The sequence below is a fragment of the Triplophysa rosa genome, linkage group LG6 (assembly GCF_024868665.1).
Source record: "Triplophysa rosa linkage group LG6, Trosa_1v2, whole genome shotgun sequence".
Taxonomy (NCBI): Eukaryota; Metazoa; Chordata; class Actinopteri; order Cypriniformes; family Nemacheilidae; genus Triplophysa; species Triplophysa rosa.
Genome location: NC_079895.1, coordinates 5,319,346 through 5,338,329, shown reverse-complemented (window position 1 = coordinate 5,338,329; position 18,984 = coordinate 5,319,346). Strand labels below are relative to the sequence as shown.

General features: G+C 37.9%; 1 protein-coding gene across 12 annotated transcripts in view; it reads right to left on the bottom strand.

Moving 5' to 3' along the window:
• Positions 1-128: 128 nt before the first annotated feature.
• Positions 129-18,984, bottom strand: part of obsl1b (obscurin like cytoskeletal adaptor 1b) — a 28,017-nt gene continuing 9,161 nt past the window's right edge. For 4 of the 12 annotated variants that reach the window (XM_057336726.1, XM_057336727.1, XM_057336730.1 and 1 more), the window contains 25 exons: positions 18,292-18,564; positions 17,867-18,160; positions 17,350-17,625; positions 16,334-16,609; positions 15,877-16,152; positions 15,355-15,630; positions 14,690-14,965; positions 13,910-14,185; positions 11,995-12,267; positions 11,395-11,670; positions 11,034-11,309; positions 10,677-10,952; positions 10,234-10,509; positions 9,855-10,124; positions 9,382-9,648; positions 8,980-9,249; positions 8,199-8,465; positions 6,986-7,252; positions 4,868-4,980; positions 4,557-4,710; positions 4,155-4,316; positions 3,955-4,059; positions 2,280-2,546; positions 1,378-1,647; positions 129-1,092 (listed from right to left, as the gene is read on the bottom strand). In XM_057336726.1, coding sequence (XP_057192709.1) covers positions 1,082-1,092; positions 1,378-1,647; positions 2,280-2,546; positions 3,955-4,059; positions 4,155-4,316; positions 4,557-4,710; positions 4,868-4,980; positions 6,986-7,252; positions 8,199-8,465; positions 8,980-9,249; positions 9,382-9,648; positions 9,855-10,124; positions 10,234-10,509; positions 10,677-10,952; positions 11,034-11,309; positions 11,395-11,670; positions 11,995-12,267; positions 13,910-14,185; positions 14,690-14,965; positions 15,355-15,630; positions 15,877-16,152; positions 16,334-16,609; positions 17,350-17,625; positions 17,867-18,160; positions 18,292-18,564 — 6,023 coding nt within the window. In that variant the 3' untranslated portion in view covers positions 129-1,081. The remainder of the gene's footprint in view (positions 1,093-1,377; positions 1,648-2,279; positions 2,547-3,954; positions 4,060-4,154; positions 4,317-4,556; positions 4,711-4,867; positions 4,981-6,985; positions 7,253-8,198; positions 8,466-8,979; positions 9,250-9,381; positions 9,649-9,854; positions 10,125-10,233; positions 10,510-10,676; positions 10,953-11,033; positions 11,310-11,394; positions 11,671-11,994; positions 12,268-13,909; positions 14,186-14,689; positions 14,966-15,354; positions 15,631-15,876; positions 16,153-16,333; positions 16,610-17,349; positions 17,626-17,866; positions 18,161-18,291; positions 18,565-18,984) is intronic. The other 8 variants (XM_057336732.1, XM_057336733.1, XM_057336735.1 and 5 more) reach the window with 6 other exon arrangements.

Sequence of the window (18,984 nt, the reverse complement as noted above, 5' to 3'; positions counted from 1 at the left end):
AAGTCTTAACAAATTCAAAAGGAAAGAAAACGTGTAAAACTGTGACCTTATATCTTATTTGACCCATAACTGAACTATTTTGTCCCTGAGGCAGTGATTTGTTTAATTATTAGTAAACCATGTACAAAATTAGATTGATTGAATACTAAATTAGTACCTCAACCATTCTCCAAATACCATCCAGGGAGGAAAATATTTTGTAGATTTTAAACGCAGATATTCTTCTGGAATACCCAGATTATCTTCCATCCAGTATTATAGTAAAAACACTTCCAGCACTTTTATTGAGTCTTTACAGAAATAAATGATCAACAAAATAATGACGAAACTAAAAAAATGGTAGTGATAATGGTTTCCTATAATATATAGATACAATCACTTTCAAGATCATTTGATTTATTCAGAAGACAATCAATTCAAGACCAGAAGCATGCTTCATAAAGCTTATTTTATTGAAAGATACTGATAAACATGGGTAAATTGCAGCACTATATTTGGATATGTGAAATATGTCTTGAAGCAAACAACTTAAACTCTCAAAAGCATTTTTCGTTTGTTTGAAAATGGCTCTGTTTCTCTACTATTGAATGTTTTTATGTAGCGTATTAGTTACATATACTGAAACTGCTTTCCATCCCAAACCCTCCTGTGATCTTTGGCCCTGCGCATTATTACATAATTGCTGTAAATCTGCCCTTTACTCTGCATTCCTCAAAACAAGATTAAAAAACAACAAAATATATCTATACAAGGATATAGTACACAAATGTATCCGTACCAAATTACTGTGCAAGAATTTTAAGTCATAACAACATAAAGAACAACATGTCTGGGTTTTTGATCATTGAATAGTAGAAATAGTTCACTTTTTTACTTTTGATGATTCAAAAACAATTATAACCCAGACTAGTTTTCCTAAGGTTAGTGCAGGCCTCAAACATCAGCTGCAATAGTCACATACGTGTAATATATGTAACAGCATTCTCTATTGACATTTTTAATAATGTACTTTATTACTGATAGACCTCTCACTTTTTTATATAAATGGCGACGGAGTTGGCAAGTGCATGTATGCTTCTTCTCAATGGCTACCTGCAAAAAAAGGAAAAAAGTGAGCACTCTTTTGAGTAATCCTTCTCCTGGATACCAAAATCACATGATGGCTCAGGCTATTACGGTATGTGTATCAAGTTCTTATTAAAACAAGACCAGACTCCATGTCTAAGAATAGACATCAGAAACATCTCCAATTCAAAGTAAAGGTGCGTCTCCATATTACTGTACATCTAAACATTACACACAGAAAGAGCTAGACAAAACGGTGTGAAAAAGAACTAATCTGAATGTGGTGTTATTGTGTCTCAATACATCACGTACTTCTGACACGCAGATGCGCAGTGCTTTTGGCTTTTCCGCTGATAAAGCACAGCGTGCCACTCATGTCTTCCGACGTCTGTTTAAGAGTCAGCCTATGAACGGTTCCCATTTTCTCCATAACTGCTATTGGACTGGGGTGAAGCGTCTGTCCATTTAGGGTCCAGGTAGGAGCCTTTGTCGCAGGCAAAGAGACTTCACATGCAAAGCATGCATCCGCAGGAGCAATGACATCCACATCCTTGAGCTCTCTCACTATCTGGATTGACTGAGCTGTTTCAATATAGTTAGGGCAACAATTCACACACACTGTTAAATTAACACAGTTAGGTAAATTTAATTTTTTTCAGTAATAATACAATGTAGACAAACCACCCCTGCTAAAATGAAACGACTATGAACCATCAACTTCACCAGTATCAAATTCCTTTATGTAGCGTGTTTTGGGCAATAAATAAATAAAAAAACACAAAAAATGAATAATTAAAAACTAGATAAGAAATAATAAAAAACATTCAAACGTGTTCTTAAGTGGTAAACCACAAATTAAATTTTACTTATTTTAAGTTATGTGTGTATTTGCCATTATAAAATAAGTAAATGGACCATTATCGCCATCTGTCGGTTATCGCAGTAATTACGCTTCACGTGACACACTGAGGTAAGTTCTGCTATCCGAGTTGTCCAGAGATTTGTTTAGTTAAAATAGTTCATATATATATACAGTTTGGTAAAGAAGCTGTGTTACGAACATATTAAGAATATCCTTAAAATTAAGTGTGACAGGGTTTCATCTTCGCGCCAAAATACGCTTTGAACGGCACGGGAACACACAGTTTAGAGCCACTGCAAAAAGAAAGCGCGGTCAATTTTGTCCTGCAGTTTAGGTATTGATTTTGCCTCACCTTCCACAGTAAGTTTGGCTGAGGATGTGTAGTTTCCAACTTGAACGCTATAGGTGCCCTCATCCTCTAGCAAGACCTGCTGAATCACAAGTTTTCGATAACACCCCTCACTGCAGATCTCAAAGCGCTCTGAGGGCAGGATGACACTAGGTCCCTTATACCATCGAATACTGCAGCGGGGATTAGTCACTGTACAGTCCAGTACGACGCGACTTTTCTCCAGAGCTGTTTTATCCTGTAGCGGCTTCACGATGTTCGCTGGCAGTGCTGTAAAAAAATATAAAAAACCTTTAGATTTAAGTAGTGATGCACCGAAATTTCGGCTGCCGAAAATGGCATTATCGGTTTTGGCCGAAAGAAAGAAATAGGCCGAAATACAAGCAGGAATTTGCCAAATTTCCCTGCTCGCGCTCACTCTAGCTGTTATAACAGGACTGTCATGTAAGCGCGCCTTAACAAAGGCTGAAACTAATAAATATAACAAGAACAGATCAAAACCAGCGGATAGAAAATGACACGCAAGCACTGTATGATGCGCGTAATCGGGTTTATGTTTCTTTATTGTCGGAGATCACGCGCACTGTGCGTGTTTTAAAGCAAAAAATTAAACGCAACAAACTCTTCATTATGTGAATGATCAGCGGAACGATCCGATGATGTTGCTCACGTGGACCGTCATCCGGCAGGTGCTGATATCTCTTTGGACTTGGACTCGAAACTCTTTGGACTTGGACTTGTCTTGGACTCGACAACGGTGGACTTGACTACAGCCCTACATATCACTGAAGCTCGTTTTAAGCCTGTTTACATGAACAGCTCACTGCCCCCCTGTGTTCTGCGAGTTGTTTTCATTAAAATGATTGTGCACCATATATCAACTTCTTGTATTAGCAGGAGCTGCTATAACCGACTATAACTTCGGTGCATTACTAGATTTAAGCGTGACTACGAGCATGAATGCTGTTGCAGTGTGGCTGGGTTTGGCTGAAGGCATGAGTTCGTATCACAGCTGTGCTGATATTAATTTTCTTACCTATGGTTTTACTACAGTAACCATATTTTACCCATGATATTTGTAGTAAATGTATCGTCTTATTTTTCTGTCTTAAACTTTGAAGTACAATCCAATTGGCTTTACAAGTCGTTTCAACTCGGCAGTCGTAAATTTTGTGATATATATTATATTTATATTTGCTCTAGATTGTAATAGCTTCACAACATGCATTCAATTTTTCATAGACATGACAATGATACGTGACAAATAAACTTGAACTTTGAATATATTGAATTTACTTCTTTGGATGAGTTGAAGTAGCCTAATGAAAAAATAAACATTTGAAATTAAAAAGTAAAAAAAATACTTGTAAAGCCACATTTAGGGCAGTAAAAAACATGTTAATCAATCTACCAAAATATGGTTATCCTTTTACTATACCATGGTTAATTTTCACCATGTCATATTTCTTTTCCATAGTATTTCGATTACCAACGTTATATCATGTAACTGACAATTTAGATATAAAAAGTATATAGGGCAGTTTTAGCTGTACTTCAAATTTCTTTACAACAGTGAAGTAATACAGATGTACAGAACTAGCTTTTGTAAAGCTGAAAAAGATACATGTCTTTACAACAATGGCTATTTGACACCGTTTTGTGTAAACAAAATACAGACCTTCAACCTCAAGGCAAGCTGTAGACTCAACATTCTTGGCAACAAACTTGATCTCCCCAGAGTCCTCTCCTTTGACATTGCATATAAGGAGGAAGTGCTTAGTACCTAAGAAAACAGAGTAGAGACAGGTCTTAGATCAGATTACATTCAAATATTCTCAGAGGGTCAATTTTGGAAAGTGGAACGGGTGTTAAAATGACCTTCCTGGCGGATCTTAATGGTGCTGGTTGGTTTTATCTTCTCATTGTTTTTATACCACTCCCCAGGAACATCATCCAAGGACACTTCACACATGAACACAGCATTCTGATCTTCTTGGATATCCAGATCCTCTAAGCCCTGCAATACCTCAAGCTCCCTTTCTGTCAAAATATGATGTTAAACATAAAAAGTGATGCATATGTGTATAATGCATCACTTGTTAACAAAGTAAAAAACCGCTTCCCATTCCTCCCATTTTGTTATTTTGCTTTAACTCTAATAAGTCTCTTTACCAGAAGATGGCAGTGTTGTACTGTGAGTGAATGAACTCCCCTAGTAGGATTACATTTATGGTTTTGTTTTCTTACTGTGTACAGTCTATAGAGAAAAGCTATTCTTACCATAGATATCCACTGAACAGGATGTTTTGGCATCCCCAGCATCGCACATATATACACCAGAATCTCCCAGTTCACACTTCGGTATCTGTAGAAAGCACTTTCTTCCCATTGAGTATACCCTGTGATTCTTTCCTGGCTTGAGCTGAACTCCATTCTATATGAAAAAAATATTTTGGAGCAAATCTGTTGCCACAAGCATCCACTTTAAACTATTTTGCTATCATATCCTTATTAGCTATGATTCTCGGGACTTTTAACTAAATATTTTAATTCATTGATGAGATAAAAGGATGGTTGTCATTTAATTTTACCTTCGTCCACTTTACGTCTACATTATGTCGTGACAGCTCGCATTCAAGGGTCACCCCGGAGCCTTCTGGGTGCCTGATATCCTCAAGCTTTTTCAAAATTGATACTGGGATTTCTGAGGAAACAGAAGTTTTGTCAGCCAATGCAAATAATGTTATGTTGTGAAATTAAAGCATTTCGATAATGAAAAAAAAACTTGTATTCTCGATCGCGCTTGTTGGAACTTCAAGAACTTAGTCACCTTTGACGTTTGAAAGCCTATAAGCTTCGAAGCAGGTCACTTAAACTTTTTCACACTTTACCACCTGTAGTTTCTATTTTACTTTTAAAATCACGTGTCAGCAATGTGCATATCAATCTTTATAGTATAACAGAGGCATAGATTTAACTATACCTCAGCTTTGTGCCGTGATGACTTTGTGAAGAGTCCTTTGTTGCAGCGGCATTTACATGTTATTGTCATTCTCAGCGAGAGCTCTGTGACTCCAAAGGATAAGCCCTATTGAGTGACTTGGCGTAGAAGAGATTACCTTACACCAGCACCTTATGCTTGTGAAGGTTTGAAATGTTTCAGTAGCTGGAGTCTGATCATGTGATCCATATCTTTTTATATGTGTAACTTGACACATGGTAAGAGCAGTAGCAAAGTTGTCTGTTCATGCCATTGTACTGTCATCAGCATCTGAAATTTAACCAGTTTTATGACTTACATCACTGCCCTGGACCCTCTTTCCTTCCATGAAGTTGATCGTAGGCAAATTCCACCCCTTATAAGTTATTTTTTGCCAAGGCAGTTACGCAAAGAGATGACAACCAGGTTGTATACTGAGAAATTGACTGAATGTGGGTATTTGAGCCCAGTCTCATGAATTGCGTATAAATAACACATGCGTTGCATTATCGTGAAATACGTACACCAAAGTTAGATTTTGCGTGCATATGATACGCCTATTTTTATGTGCATATGATACGCCAATTTAGCGTGCGTGCATATTAACCGGCAATTTGTCTTATTAACCTGTCCCCTAACCCAAACCCTAAACCTAATGTTAGCGTGCGTGCATATTATAACCTCTACCCTAACCCTAAACCTAACAGTATTATTTTAATTATTTATTTAGTGTTTCCTCTTCATGTACGTTTCAAAATGGCTGCTCTCCAGCGAGGTGCACGCAAACATTGGCGTATCATATACACGCAAAATCTAACTTTGGCGTACGTATTACACGATAATGCAACAGCGTGTTATTTATACGCAATTCATGAGACCGGGTTGGGTATTTCCATGACCTCACGGGAATTCCTAACTCTTTACGAGTTGGCTAATTTGTATGAATTTGTGTGATCTTGAATCGTATATTTTAGTACAATTTGTTTTTGTGCCAGTGACATTAGGTTTAGGGGTGGGGTTTGGGGAGGGGCTTCAGAATTGCCTTTTTTAACAGTCATATGTTTTTTATGATTCATATCGGAAAAATTGACATGAATTAGCCACCTCATAAAATAGCTCAATGGCTAGATGTCAATGTACCACATGGTTTGTTTAAATGCGACCAAACTGCAGGACCCATTCAACAAATTGTTTATTTAATAAAGTGAACATACAGCAAAATTCAACAAATCGTTTATTTAATACAATTATTATACAATAAAATAATAATATAAATTAATATTAACAAATTAAATAAATACAAATAGTTATAGTTAATGGAAGTTAACTGGGGGTCAGGCTTATGTGTTGTGGCTAGAAGGGATACAGCTACGGCAAGAAGTGATGCAAAATCTCGCCATAAAATTATAATAAATTACATTAAAATAAATAACCGGCTTGCGCACGTCTGATGAAACGGTCTATATGGTGAATTTAGGTTGGACACTTTTTGACCTTGAAATAATTGTTTTGAGTGTCTGTTAAGACACATCTGTGATTTCACCCTGGATTTCACTCAGGAAGATACCCACGTAATGAACAGTTATTTGTTTATTTCCAAGCTTTTTAAAAATATTTTTAGGATACCATGGTAAAAGTAGATCTACTACCTGACGAATAATACTGACATAGATGAAATTATAGGTGTCTGTGACAGCCCAATTTTCAGTTTTCATGATTTGTGAGATACCTTTGACAATCAATCTTGCTGACGATCTGACATTCTCAACAGAGAATGTGTAGGAGCCAGTGTCGTCTAAGGTTAGGTTAGAGATGGTAAGGCTGTGCACCCGTCCTTTTGCAGTCATACGGAAGTGGTTGTTGCTTTTGAGATCGTGTCCATCCTTCTGCCACAGCGCCTCTACGTTGCTATGCGAGAGCTCCACCTCAAAAGAAGCAGTCTCTCGTTCATAAGTCTGGATCTCAGTTAGACCCTTTCGGATCTTGATTTTTCGTGCTGTGTGAAAGGCAAAGAAAAAAGTTATTGATGATGCACTGGCCACTGAGAAGATTGATCAATAAATTAGGTCAAAAGAAAAGGAAATAAACTAAGCTGAAAGGGATATTTATATCTATAATGCAAGATACCAGTTGTTGAATTAGTTGGCTCAGTCTCTTCTAGCAATACACTAAATTCTGGTTTCGATCGAACCTATGCCAACATTTTTCAAGTATTCCAAAACAGACAGGCATTCCCCGTGGAAAAGAGGAGTTTATTTTAGAGAGTTGGTGACACCACCCTAGATTTTGAAGGCCAGCGAATAAATTTAGCTGCAATGAAAACAGATCCAGATTAATAGATGGTGCCAGGAATGGCCAAAGCACAGACTTTCTCTCTTCGCTTGCTTATTTGTATAACACAGCTTCCTCAGCTCAAGCTGTATTGAAAGGAATGTTTATAAGCGGTAATTAATTGTTTATCTTTTAATAAGCTAATGTATTTTATCGTTATGTTACTAGATCTTCAAAAGCTGGGTAAACCTTGATGTGCACAAGGAAATCACAAACAGGACAGTCGTGCATAACGTTTATGCTCCTTTCATAATATCTATATTTCACAGACTGCTAAAAGGAATTAAAAGGTTACTCAGCAAGGACCTTGTACTAACTCTTGATCCAGTTCTCATTTGACATCCTTAATTGAATTATCGTAGCTCCTCTGATCTAATGTCAATACAGAAAGTTACTCCCCGGGACTCGGTGAGCAGCCTGCCAGTCACCTGTTTGCTGCTGTCAAACTCTGGAACAAGTGTCAACAAAGTAGCTGGCTCTTACTTGCGTTACTCTCGGTCAATTGAATTTGTTTCCCAACGGGCTGCAATAAGGGACCATCACCAGGAACCACACTAAAGCAAAGCTAACAACAGCACATAGTGAGAAAAAAGCAGCACGTGCAGACTCACGTTCCACACTAAGCTTGGCTTGCGTGCGATCATGGAGTGTCTCGCAGCTGTACATGCCCCGGTCTGAAAGGGCGAGCTTGTGGATTGTGAGAGAACGTTTTTGGCCGTTTTGCTTCAGGGTGAACTTGGGCCCTGGATGTATAACCACTCCTTGTCTCATCCACTGCACCTCCCCACTCTCATGGCTGACCTCCACCTCCAGTGTGGCATCTCCGTACTCTTCTGCCACCACCTGCTCCATGCTTTTTGTGAAAACCACCTGTGCCTCTGAATAAAGATTGGGGTGAATCGTAAATTTTTCTCATTGCAGCTCTAAATATCAAAGCCAATGAGAAGGACAATATTTCATCTGCTTGGCCCAAGATGGCTCGTCATTCCACATTGCAATGTTCTGTAGTAGAAACAGTTGTCTCTGTCAGTTAAGAGTGGAATTTTAACTGGAGAAGCTGTTAAGCACAAGCCATCATGAGCACCTTTTCAACAATTCAGACGTGTCTGAAGGAGTCATTATTAAACTCAAACATGTTAACATGGCATTAAAGACCTGTACCGGCTCTTAAAGAAAATACCACTCTACTCCCGTTGCAGTCTTAAGTTTGACAATGAGTCAACAGTGAGAAACATATATTATTTTCCAATATTCATGTGATCTAAATAATATATTTAGTTTTGTTTATTCCAGTTGTCCAATTGTTTGTACCAAGCATGAGTTCATTTCATGTGATTTCTAAGCAAACCAGACTCTAGCAACATGGTGAGAAAATGACAGACTTTATCTTACCTTGGACATGAAGGACAGCTCTGGAAATCACACCTTCAGCTTCAGCAGTTAGCTTGCAGCTATCTGAGACCTGGCAGTTTCTGATATGCAGCATATGGCATAATCCTTTACTTGAAACGTGGAACTTTTCATTTGATGAAATTGGCTGGCCGTTTTTAAACCAAGCCAACTTTGCATCCTCTGGAGACACCACGCACTTGAATGTGGCATCTTCTCCTTCCATGACAGTAATGTTGTGTAGCTCCGCAATAAACTCCACAATGCGAGGAACTTAAGACAAGAAGATAAGGTAATTGGCACCAAAGAAAGACTAAAGCAACTTCTAAGTTCAAGCTATGCGTTATGTTAACATAGAATTCACACCAACTTGCTTGACAAAGTGATTGTTAGAATTTTACTTACTGCTGACCGCTATATTAGCTGATGTCCTTTCATCTTTGGATTCACAAGCATATTCTCCCGCATCATCTTCTGATACATTGTGTATTGTGAGGCTTCTCACTCGACCCTCCGCCCTGATTGTAAAATGTCTATTTGGCACAATCTCCTGGTTGTCCTTCAGCCACTGAACATCTCCTTTCGACTTATGCAGTTCACACTTCAAAACCACGTTGCAACTTTTGAGTCCCACTACATTTTCCAGTGGTTTGGAGAATTTCACCTTCATATCTGATTTAAAAACAGAATAGTTTCAATACAGACCCCAAAGTTAGTAGTATAAAGAGATGTCATCACTGAGAAGAAAATGTTTCGTATTGAAATTATCTTTAATCTTAATTACAGGCTTTGAAATTCTGGTAAGTCTGAGCACTTTTTCGGAGACATTGGAGACTTTCCATTTGCTCTTCATTTATAGGAGATATAATTGGCATTACCTTTAACATTGAGACTGAAGTGCATCTCATCGGATCCTACATGACATGTGTACCCTCCACTGTCACATCTTTTGAGTGGGTTAATGGTGAGGTAATGGGTTTTTCCATCACTTGTGGTGTGGAACCGATCACCTCTGATTGGATCATGGCCTTTCTGCCATTTTACAGGGGCATTGACTCTGTTAACAGTGGCGCGTAGTGTTACACTGTCTTCTTCATAGGCTGAAATGTTTGTTCGATCATCTTTTTTGATGAATTGGAATGGTGGTTCTATAAAAAAGAATGATGAATTCAGCAGTTAAAATTTATGTACAATCTTTTAATGAATCTATGTGATATTTTATTTATTTATTTATTGCTGTTCTACTGGTACACTTACCTTGAACCGATACCATAGTTATCATTTTGTCATCAATGGCATCACAGAGATACTGTCCAGAGTCAGAGGTCTGAAGATCTGATATCACAAGCTTCCACGTTGTGTCTCTGTTTTCAAACCACGTGCGAGAATCCTCATGTATTAAATCTCCATTGCAGGACCACTGAACTGTAGCATTCGCTCGAGATACTTCACACTGCAGTATAAGGTCATCACCTGTGTTTAAAATGTGGTGTTCTGGCTTGTCTGAATTCCCAACAATGAACACTGGAGCCTCTGAACAAAAAGAATAGGTTTACAGTTTGTATAATAAGTATTTGCATTTACATTTATGGATTTCACGCTTTCATTCAAATGGCATTTGTATCAAAACCATGATCTTGGTGTTGCTAGTGCCTGAGCTACAGGAATGCACATTATTCAGCGTTTGTTTTTGAATTTACCTTCTACAGTAACACTAAAGACGACCTTATCGTCCTCCGTGTCACAAACATACTCCCCTGAGTCCTTAAAGTCAGCGCTGAGGACAATCAAAGATCTGAATGTGCCTTCTGCTTCACAAATGAAATGATCATTTCCCTCAATTTTCTCATTGTCTTTAAGCCAAGTGACCACGCCGTTCGCTTTTGAGATCTCACACTTCAACACAATAGCATCCGATACTAGAAAATTCTGTGTTGTCTTGATGTCAGCCTTTCGTACAATTTTCAGAGGTGGATCTGAAAGGAAAAGTGTAAAATCTTTTCCATCTGTTCGTGGATTCAACAAACCGTGTTTCATCTCTTATCACCTAATTTTACCTTTGATCTTCACAAGGAAATCCATTACATCATCCCTGGCATCACAGACGTATTGGCCCGCATCTTCTAACACTGCTGAGTGAATGATTAATTGTCGACTTGCACCGTCTTCTGTGATAGTTATATTGCTGTTCTCCTCAATCTCTTCTCCGTCCTTTTTCCAGCTAACTTCAGCATTTGATCGAGACACTTCACACTCAAGCACCACAGTGTCTCCAACCAGTTTCTCTACTCCATAGGCCATTTTCCTCGGACGAATAAATCTAACTGGAGGTTCTACATGAAAACATTTTATTACAAAAATGATGAAACAAAACACTTTTAATTTATGAATGATTAAATAAAGGATCTTTTTATGGACCTGCAATGTTGACAAAGAAGGTGACCGAGTCATCAGCTGTGTCACAAACATATTCTGCAGAGTCTTTGACTGTAGGTTTCGGAATAATTAGTCTTCTGTAGACTCCATCAATCTCCAGGATTAAACTGTTGCTCTCCTCCACTTCGAGTCCATCACGATACCAGCGCACGGCAGCATTGGGTCTGGAGATTTCACAGCTCAGCACCATCCTTTCTGATGTCTGTTGGCAAAGTTCCATTTGGGACTGGCTTGGAGAAACTATGCTTACTGGAGGTTCTGTTGGGACACATACCACAAAACCAGAAAGAAAAGTTGAAAAGTGCTGTAGTGTTCAAAAAGAAAACATTCTTGAATATCGCATTTTCATGGTATTATTGTGTATGCATTTTTATATTTTTTTATCAAATTTTTCTTTTGGGTGTACTTTTCTCAAATCAGTTTTCAGTCTCTACCACTAATTTTTTGTTTATTTTTACCTCTGACTGTTTTAAATGAAAAAATATTTAAAAATATAATACAAATTATATAGTTTTATATAGAATTATATAGTTTATATAGTATTGCTTTCTCACATACTCTTAATTGTGGAAAATGCCATACCTTTTATGGTTAGATTGAAGAATATTGAATCATCAGCTGTATCGCACACATATTCTCCAGAGTCCTCAATACCACTGCGCAGAATTTTCAGTCGTCTGTACGGACCTTCAGTCTTTAACTTAATGTTTTCACTCTCCTGCAGTTTTTGTCCATCTTTGTACCATGTCACTTTTCCATTTGGTCGTGAAAGTTCACAGCTGAGGACGATTTCCTCAGGAACATGACGATCAAGGTGGACGTCTTCCTTGGGATATACAATCATCACTGGAGGTTCTTTAAAGCAAGTAAATGAAAATAGTTATGCATCGTTTTTTTTAGCCCTCCTTTGTATGACTATAAGCACATTTATATAGAAATGTATACAGACGTGCTCAAATTTGTTGGTACCCCTCCACAAAAAAAACAAAGAATGCACAATTTTCTCTGAAATAACTTGAAACTGACAAAAGTAATTGGCATCCTCCATTGTTTATTCCATATTTAATATAAATCAGACTTTGCTTTTGATTTTTTATTCAACATAATATTGTAAATAATAAAACAAATGAAAATGTCATGGACAAAAATGATGGGACCCCTAACCTAATATTTTGTAGCACAACCTTTAGAGGCAATCACTGCAAGCAAACGTTTTTCTGTAGCTCTCAGTGAGACTTCTGCACCTGTTAACAGGTAGTTTGGGCCACTCTTCCTGAGCAAACGCTCCAGCTGTCTCAGGTTTGATGGGTGCCTTCTCCAGATTGCAAGTTTCAGCTCTTTCCATAGATGTTCCATAGGATTCAGATCAGGACTCATAGAAGGCCACTTCAGAATAGTCCAATGTTTTGTTCTTATCCATTCTTGGGTGATTTTAGCTGTGTGTTTTGGGTCATTATCCTGTTGGAGGACCCATGACCTGTGACTGAGACAGAGCTTTCTGACACTGGGCAGAACATTTCGCTCCAGAATGCCTTGATAGTCTTGAGATTTCATTGTGCCCTGCACAGATTCAAGGCACCCTGTGCCAGATGCAGCAAAGCAGCCCCCAAAACATAACCGCCTCCTCCATGTTTCACTGTAGGTATGGCGTTCACTTCTTCGAAAGCTTGATTTTTTTCATCTGTGAACATAGAGCTGATGTGACTTGCCAAAAAGCTCCAGTTTTGACTCATCTGTCCAAAGGACATTCTCCCAGAAGGATTGTGGCTTGTCAATATGAACTTTAGCAAATTCCTGTACCTTCACCTTGGAGTTCAGCATCTCTGTATCTCTTTGGCAGTTATCCTTGGTTCTTTCTCTACCATTCGCACTATCCTTCTGTTCAATCTGGGGTTGATTTTCCTCTTGCGGCCGCGCCCAGGGAGGTTGGCTACAATTCCATGGACCTTAAACTTCTTAATAATATTTGCAACTGTTGTCACAGGAACATCGAGCCGCTTGGAGATGGTCTTGTAGCCTTTACCTTTACCATGCTTGTCTATTATTTTCTTTCTGCGCTCCTCAGACAACTCTATCCTTTGCTTTCTCTTGTCCATGTTCAGTGTGGTGCACACAGTGATACCAAACAGCACAGTGACTACTTTTCTCCGTTTAAATAGGCTGAATGACTGATCACAAGATTGGATACATGTGTGATACTAATTAAAGAAACTAATTAGTTTGAAATATCACTATAATCCAATTCTGTATTATCTTTTCTAAGGGGTACCAACAAATGTGACCTGGCCATTTTAGAATATCTTTGTAGAATAAGCAATAATTCATCTCTTTCCACAGCTTCTTTGCTTTATTCTATGACATACCAAAGGCATGCAAGTATGCATGATACAATAGCTTTTAATTTCATCACTCTTCAGGAGGAATGAAGCATTATTTCAATGAGCTGTAAGGGTACCAACAAATTTGAGCACGTCTGTATGTATAGACGTTTACTTACCTCTTACGTTAACCTTAAATATTAAGGCATTATCTCCAGCACGACAGGTGTATGTACCAGAATCTGAGAGCTGAGCTGACTGGATGATCATCCTTCGTACAACATTGTCTGTCTCTATAAGGACATTGTCGCTCGACTTTATCTCTACTCCATCCTTGTACCATTGTACAGCAGCATCTGATCTGGATACCTCACAACAAAGGAGAAGATTGTCTTGTTCCACAATATTTCTGTGCAAATCGTCTTCTGAGATATACGCAAATGTCACAGGAGGTGCTGCAATGAGAAGGGAAATGATGTCAGCTATTTGTTATGCATGTCTTACTTTATCACGTAGGTATGATTTGTTAAACATGCATTTCAAGCACTGCTGATGATAGCTGTTGCAGCACTGAAGAACTCTGTCTCCGCTCTAAAAGCCAAATGGAAACAAAGAAGCTTTATGAGAATAAAGTGCGGTTAAGTACAGAGGTAATGGTTACATTGCATGCTGCTCCAGCTTAAATGGTTTCTTTCAAAGGAAACGAAACCAATATGCTGGGTAAATGGCATCTAAAGATAGCAAAGTTGGTTGAAAATTTAAAAATGAACTTGAAGCTGAAAAAAAAGCAGTTGTTCTGCATTAGGGAAAATGGTTAAAGAGCTGATAAAAGCAGTGGAATGGATTTGTCGAGAGGTGAAGAATAATGCGTTCAACCCAATGTTCAAACTGAACTCTACAAAGTGACGTATTTGTTAGTTATGTAATCAAATGTTTTTCGGAAAAGCTTTGTATGTCACCTTTAATGTCCACAAAAAATTCGCTGATATCATCAGCTGTATTACAACTGTAAAACCCAGAGTGGGATAAGTTTGCTGATTGGATAACCAGTGCCCGCGTGGTGCGCTCTGATTGGATGTAAACACCAGGCTGAGGGAGGAGCTGTGATCCATCCTTGTACCATTGGACCGGGGCTGAAGGATCAGAAATCTCACATTGGAGAATGACTGGGCAGCCTGCTTCAACATACTTGTTCTTCTCAGTCTCAGGAACAGCTGAGAACATCGCTGATGGAACTAAGAGCATTTTTGTTCAGTAAAAAATAATAATAGAAAAAATAATAGAATTACGAAAAATTAGGGAAAGTAATGAAATTCAATTTGTTGATTAACTGTTGTAAGATAATTTGTTGATTCTCTCAAGTATCTTTAGCATGTTTACTGAGCTTCTCTAAATATGGTTACATTGTTGCTACTGTATAGTAATGAAACCTAATCATTTTAATGTCAACCAGTTTGGAGCTGTTAAATAAATGTTTTTAGTGTTTAAGAAAATGGAGGTTTAATTATTTGGTTATGAAAGCTTATTTTGTCAAAATAAAAAGGGCAAACAGCATGTAGTGGATGAAGCGTTATTTGACACTTTGTTAGTGGTTTTGAGAAAAAGTATGTAGACTCAAAATCACCTGCAACATCCACCTTGAATGCTATGCGATCATCCACAGCCTCACAGCTGTATATGCCTGAGTGTTTGGGCTCAGCTGATTGGATGAGCATTTTCCTCATAGTGCCCTCTGATTGGATGTCAAGTCCAGTTTGTTGTTGGAGTTGGACTCCATCTTTGAACCAGCAAACTTGGGAAGTTGCATCTGAGATTTCACACTGGAGTATAATTGGACATCCCGCTTCAATGAACTTGTTCCTTGCGATTTCTGGTAGTTCTGAGAACCTAACAGGGGGAGCTATGAAAATGTTGAAAATTTAGCATATTATTTGCAATTGGATTTGTGTAATAAAAGTACAAATCAAGCAAACTTCACTACAAAGTTAGTTAGAGGTTACGTCCAATTGTCAAAATGGGTGGTAAAATATGTTAGACAAGGTCAATTTTTTGTTGGGAGTGTGATTAGAAAGGGCCATCAAACGAATATACCACAGGTTACCATGTCTTTACTAAGTCTTTTTTGTGGTACTGTTAAGAAAATCACCTTGAACGTGCACCTTGAATGATATGGTATCACCTGGAACGTGACATGTGTAGTGTCCCGTATCAGACTGCTTTGCAGATTGAACAGTTAGTTGCCTCATATTTCCATCTCTTTGAAAATCAAGCTCAGAGTTTGGAGACAGTTCTGTACCATCTTTGCACCAGAAAACCTGAGCATTGGCATCTGAGAGCTCACATTTCAGAACAATTGGTGAGCCTACTTCAATGGACTTGCTCTTTTCCACTTCTGAGACTGGTATGAACTTCAATGGTGGCGCTACAAAATTATTAATGGCATAGAGAAAAAATGGCATAAATTAGTGGACCTAAACAAAATTACCAGTTAACATGCCAAGGATCAAAACATTTGCCTCCAGCTTCTCAGTAACCACAGTATATGGTTAAGAAGGAGATAGCCTGCCTTGATTTTCACAAATGTTGAAAAAGCATCGAATCACCTTTGATTTCCACATGGAATGTGATGCTATCATTGTTTGTCTGGCAGCTGTATGTTCCACCGTGACATAATTCAGCAGCTTCCACAGAGAGGGTTCTCGCTGCTCCATCAAACAAAGTGATCATACCATCTTGAGGCAGCACCTCATTACCGTCTTTGTACCACCAGACTTGTGCACCAGGGTCTGAGACCTCACATTGCAGTATAAAGGGTCTTCCAGTCTCAGTGCATTTGCTCCGTTGAACCTCAGGGACACTGGAGAACTTCACTGATGGAGCTACAGACAATTTTGTACAGACATATTTACTTATAGAACATACATAAAACATATCAAGAGTTCACCAAAATATTGATTCTTTATGAATCTATTTTGATTGGAAATGCCGTCAAGTACAGTACATACTAACGATTAACTGAAATGATCAATAAAATGGAAATGCAAACATCAAAATGTAAGATGAAAAATTAGTAACGCAAGAATAACCGACAAAGAACATTAAAAGTCACAAAGTACATTAAAAACAAGACAAAACGTACAGGACAACAGACTTCAAGAAGACAAATTCACTGAAAATGAATGCTACTTCTGTATGTGTCAGTCCTTTGCCTTTGAACATTGTTAGAAATGGGATTGTCATATTATATTACATTAAAATAATTGTTTCTAAATAGATAGCTAGAGAAGACTATTAATAATTATAACCCTAGCAATGCCAATACAGTTTCCTGTTGAAAAAACACTTCAAACTTTATTAAGGCTAATTGTCTAGTTACTGTTTTGGAATTAATTGAAGTATTTTACTGTGTTAGTTTTAGCTTTTCAGTAACGCAGCTATAACAGGGATAGCTCAATGACAACCTCTTATTGATGATAACAGGTTGTAACTTTACTAAAATGTTCACCAATTTATTACTTGGGCATTTCTTGACAACACAGTTAGTGACCATTGCATGATTTAAGTGGTTAGTGTGGTAATCAGATGGATTGAGCTGGCGTAGATGACGTAGATGAATCACCTGGTTGGTCCACTGCACAGCGGGTGGTGACATCATCCATCTCACAAGCATGTAGTCCAGAGTGAGATGGTTCAGCTGATTTGACAGCAAGAGCTGTGAAAGTCTCCTCAGATTTGGGTACAATGTCATGTTGGAAGAGTTCCTCACTCTTTTTGTACCAGCTTACCTCTGCCATTGTGCTTGATAGCTCGGGTTGTGGATAATTAGCTATATCTTTTTCATCAATTGACTTGCTCCACTCGATCTCATGGATAGTAGAACTTTGCAGCGATGTAGCTAAGGGGTTTAATTTGAAATGTTTTAATGTAAGCAGTTGGTTTGACCGACACAGAAACTTAATATAAATGTTGTTTTTGACTAGCATGTAACATGCATGACAGAGAAATTATTTGTTTCTTTGCTACATTTGTTTCTTTGCTTTGCTCATTTTATGTATTATTTTAGTTTGATCTTGTTTTAAAACGAATGACTGGAACTGTTAATGTAGCAGTGTCGATGTAAACTAGTTTTAAATCACCTTTGACATCCACCTTAAATATTATGTCATCATCCATTGTCTTGTAGTCATATACCCCTGGCCCTGAATGACCAAAGTCTGGAACAATCATTTTTTGCGTGCCATCCTCAGATTCAATCTCACGTCCTTTTTCAAAGTACAATTGTGTTTCATCCTTCAATGGAGAATCAAGTCGACTGACTCTCCAGTCAACTGGAGAATGACCTTCGGTCGGTCTGACCACTTTAGTTTTAGATGGTTGTGTAAATATATCTTCTTTGTGACCAGGTTCTTCAGGTTGAGGAGACAAGTCATCTATCAAGAGTGTAAGTGTGAATGAATTTGAATCGTCTTGGGTACAGAACATATACAGAAGCAAAAAGCCAGACTGAGTTAGTTGCTTGTATGTTTGCTTATGCTGTGTTAGAAGTACAGTCTTGAGTCACCTTTTTCTTCCTCTTGATATACAATGGATTGATCCTTTGTATCAGTCATTGAAACTTGTTCACACGTCGCCCTGAGACACATCTCTGATGACTGGATCAGCTCTTTCTCTTTGGGATTATGGAATATTATATTTGTCCCGTCTTGTTGGCCAGATATAGATTTGTCTTGGGTCATTTGTTTAGAGTTCTCAGTTAGCTGTACACTGGAACTGACTGCATCAATGGTCAAGTTCTCATCCATTTTACAAATTGGTGTAGAGTTCATCCTCGAAGCTAGGAATGTTTCAAGTTATATGAAAAGAGACATATATTACTATTCTGGCACATTATGTAGTATAATTTATTAATTTGGCTGTGTCTATATCTCTACAATGTAATATAGGTTATACATTTTTATAATTTTGACCAAATTTTCATTGTTTTATAAAGTTAGGTTTGACATGACATGAGATGAAGATCTTGGTTAGATTAACATTTGGTCATGGATTTAAATTGTGGAACGTAGCTACTTTGTAGAAAAAGCTTATACAGAATATGTTGAGCTTTAAAGTCATGGAAGTTTGATGTTTGTTGATTCAGTAAATAGATTAAAATGGAGAGGGATGACGTTAAATGGTTGTTAGGTGATAAATGTTGTCAAAAACATATTTTGCTCTCATCATTTTTGCAGAATGATGAAGCTAACAATTTAAA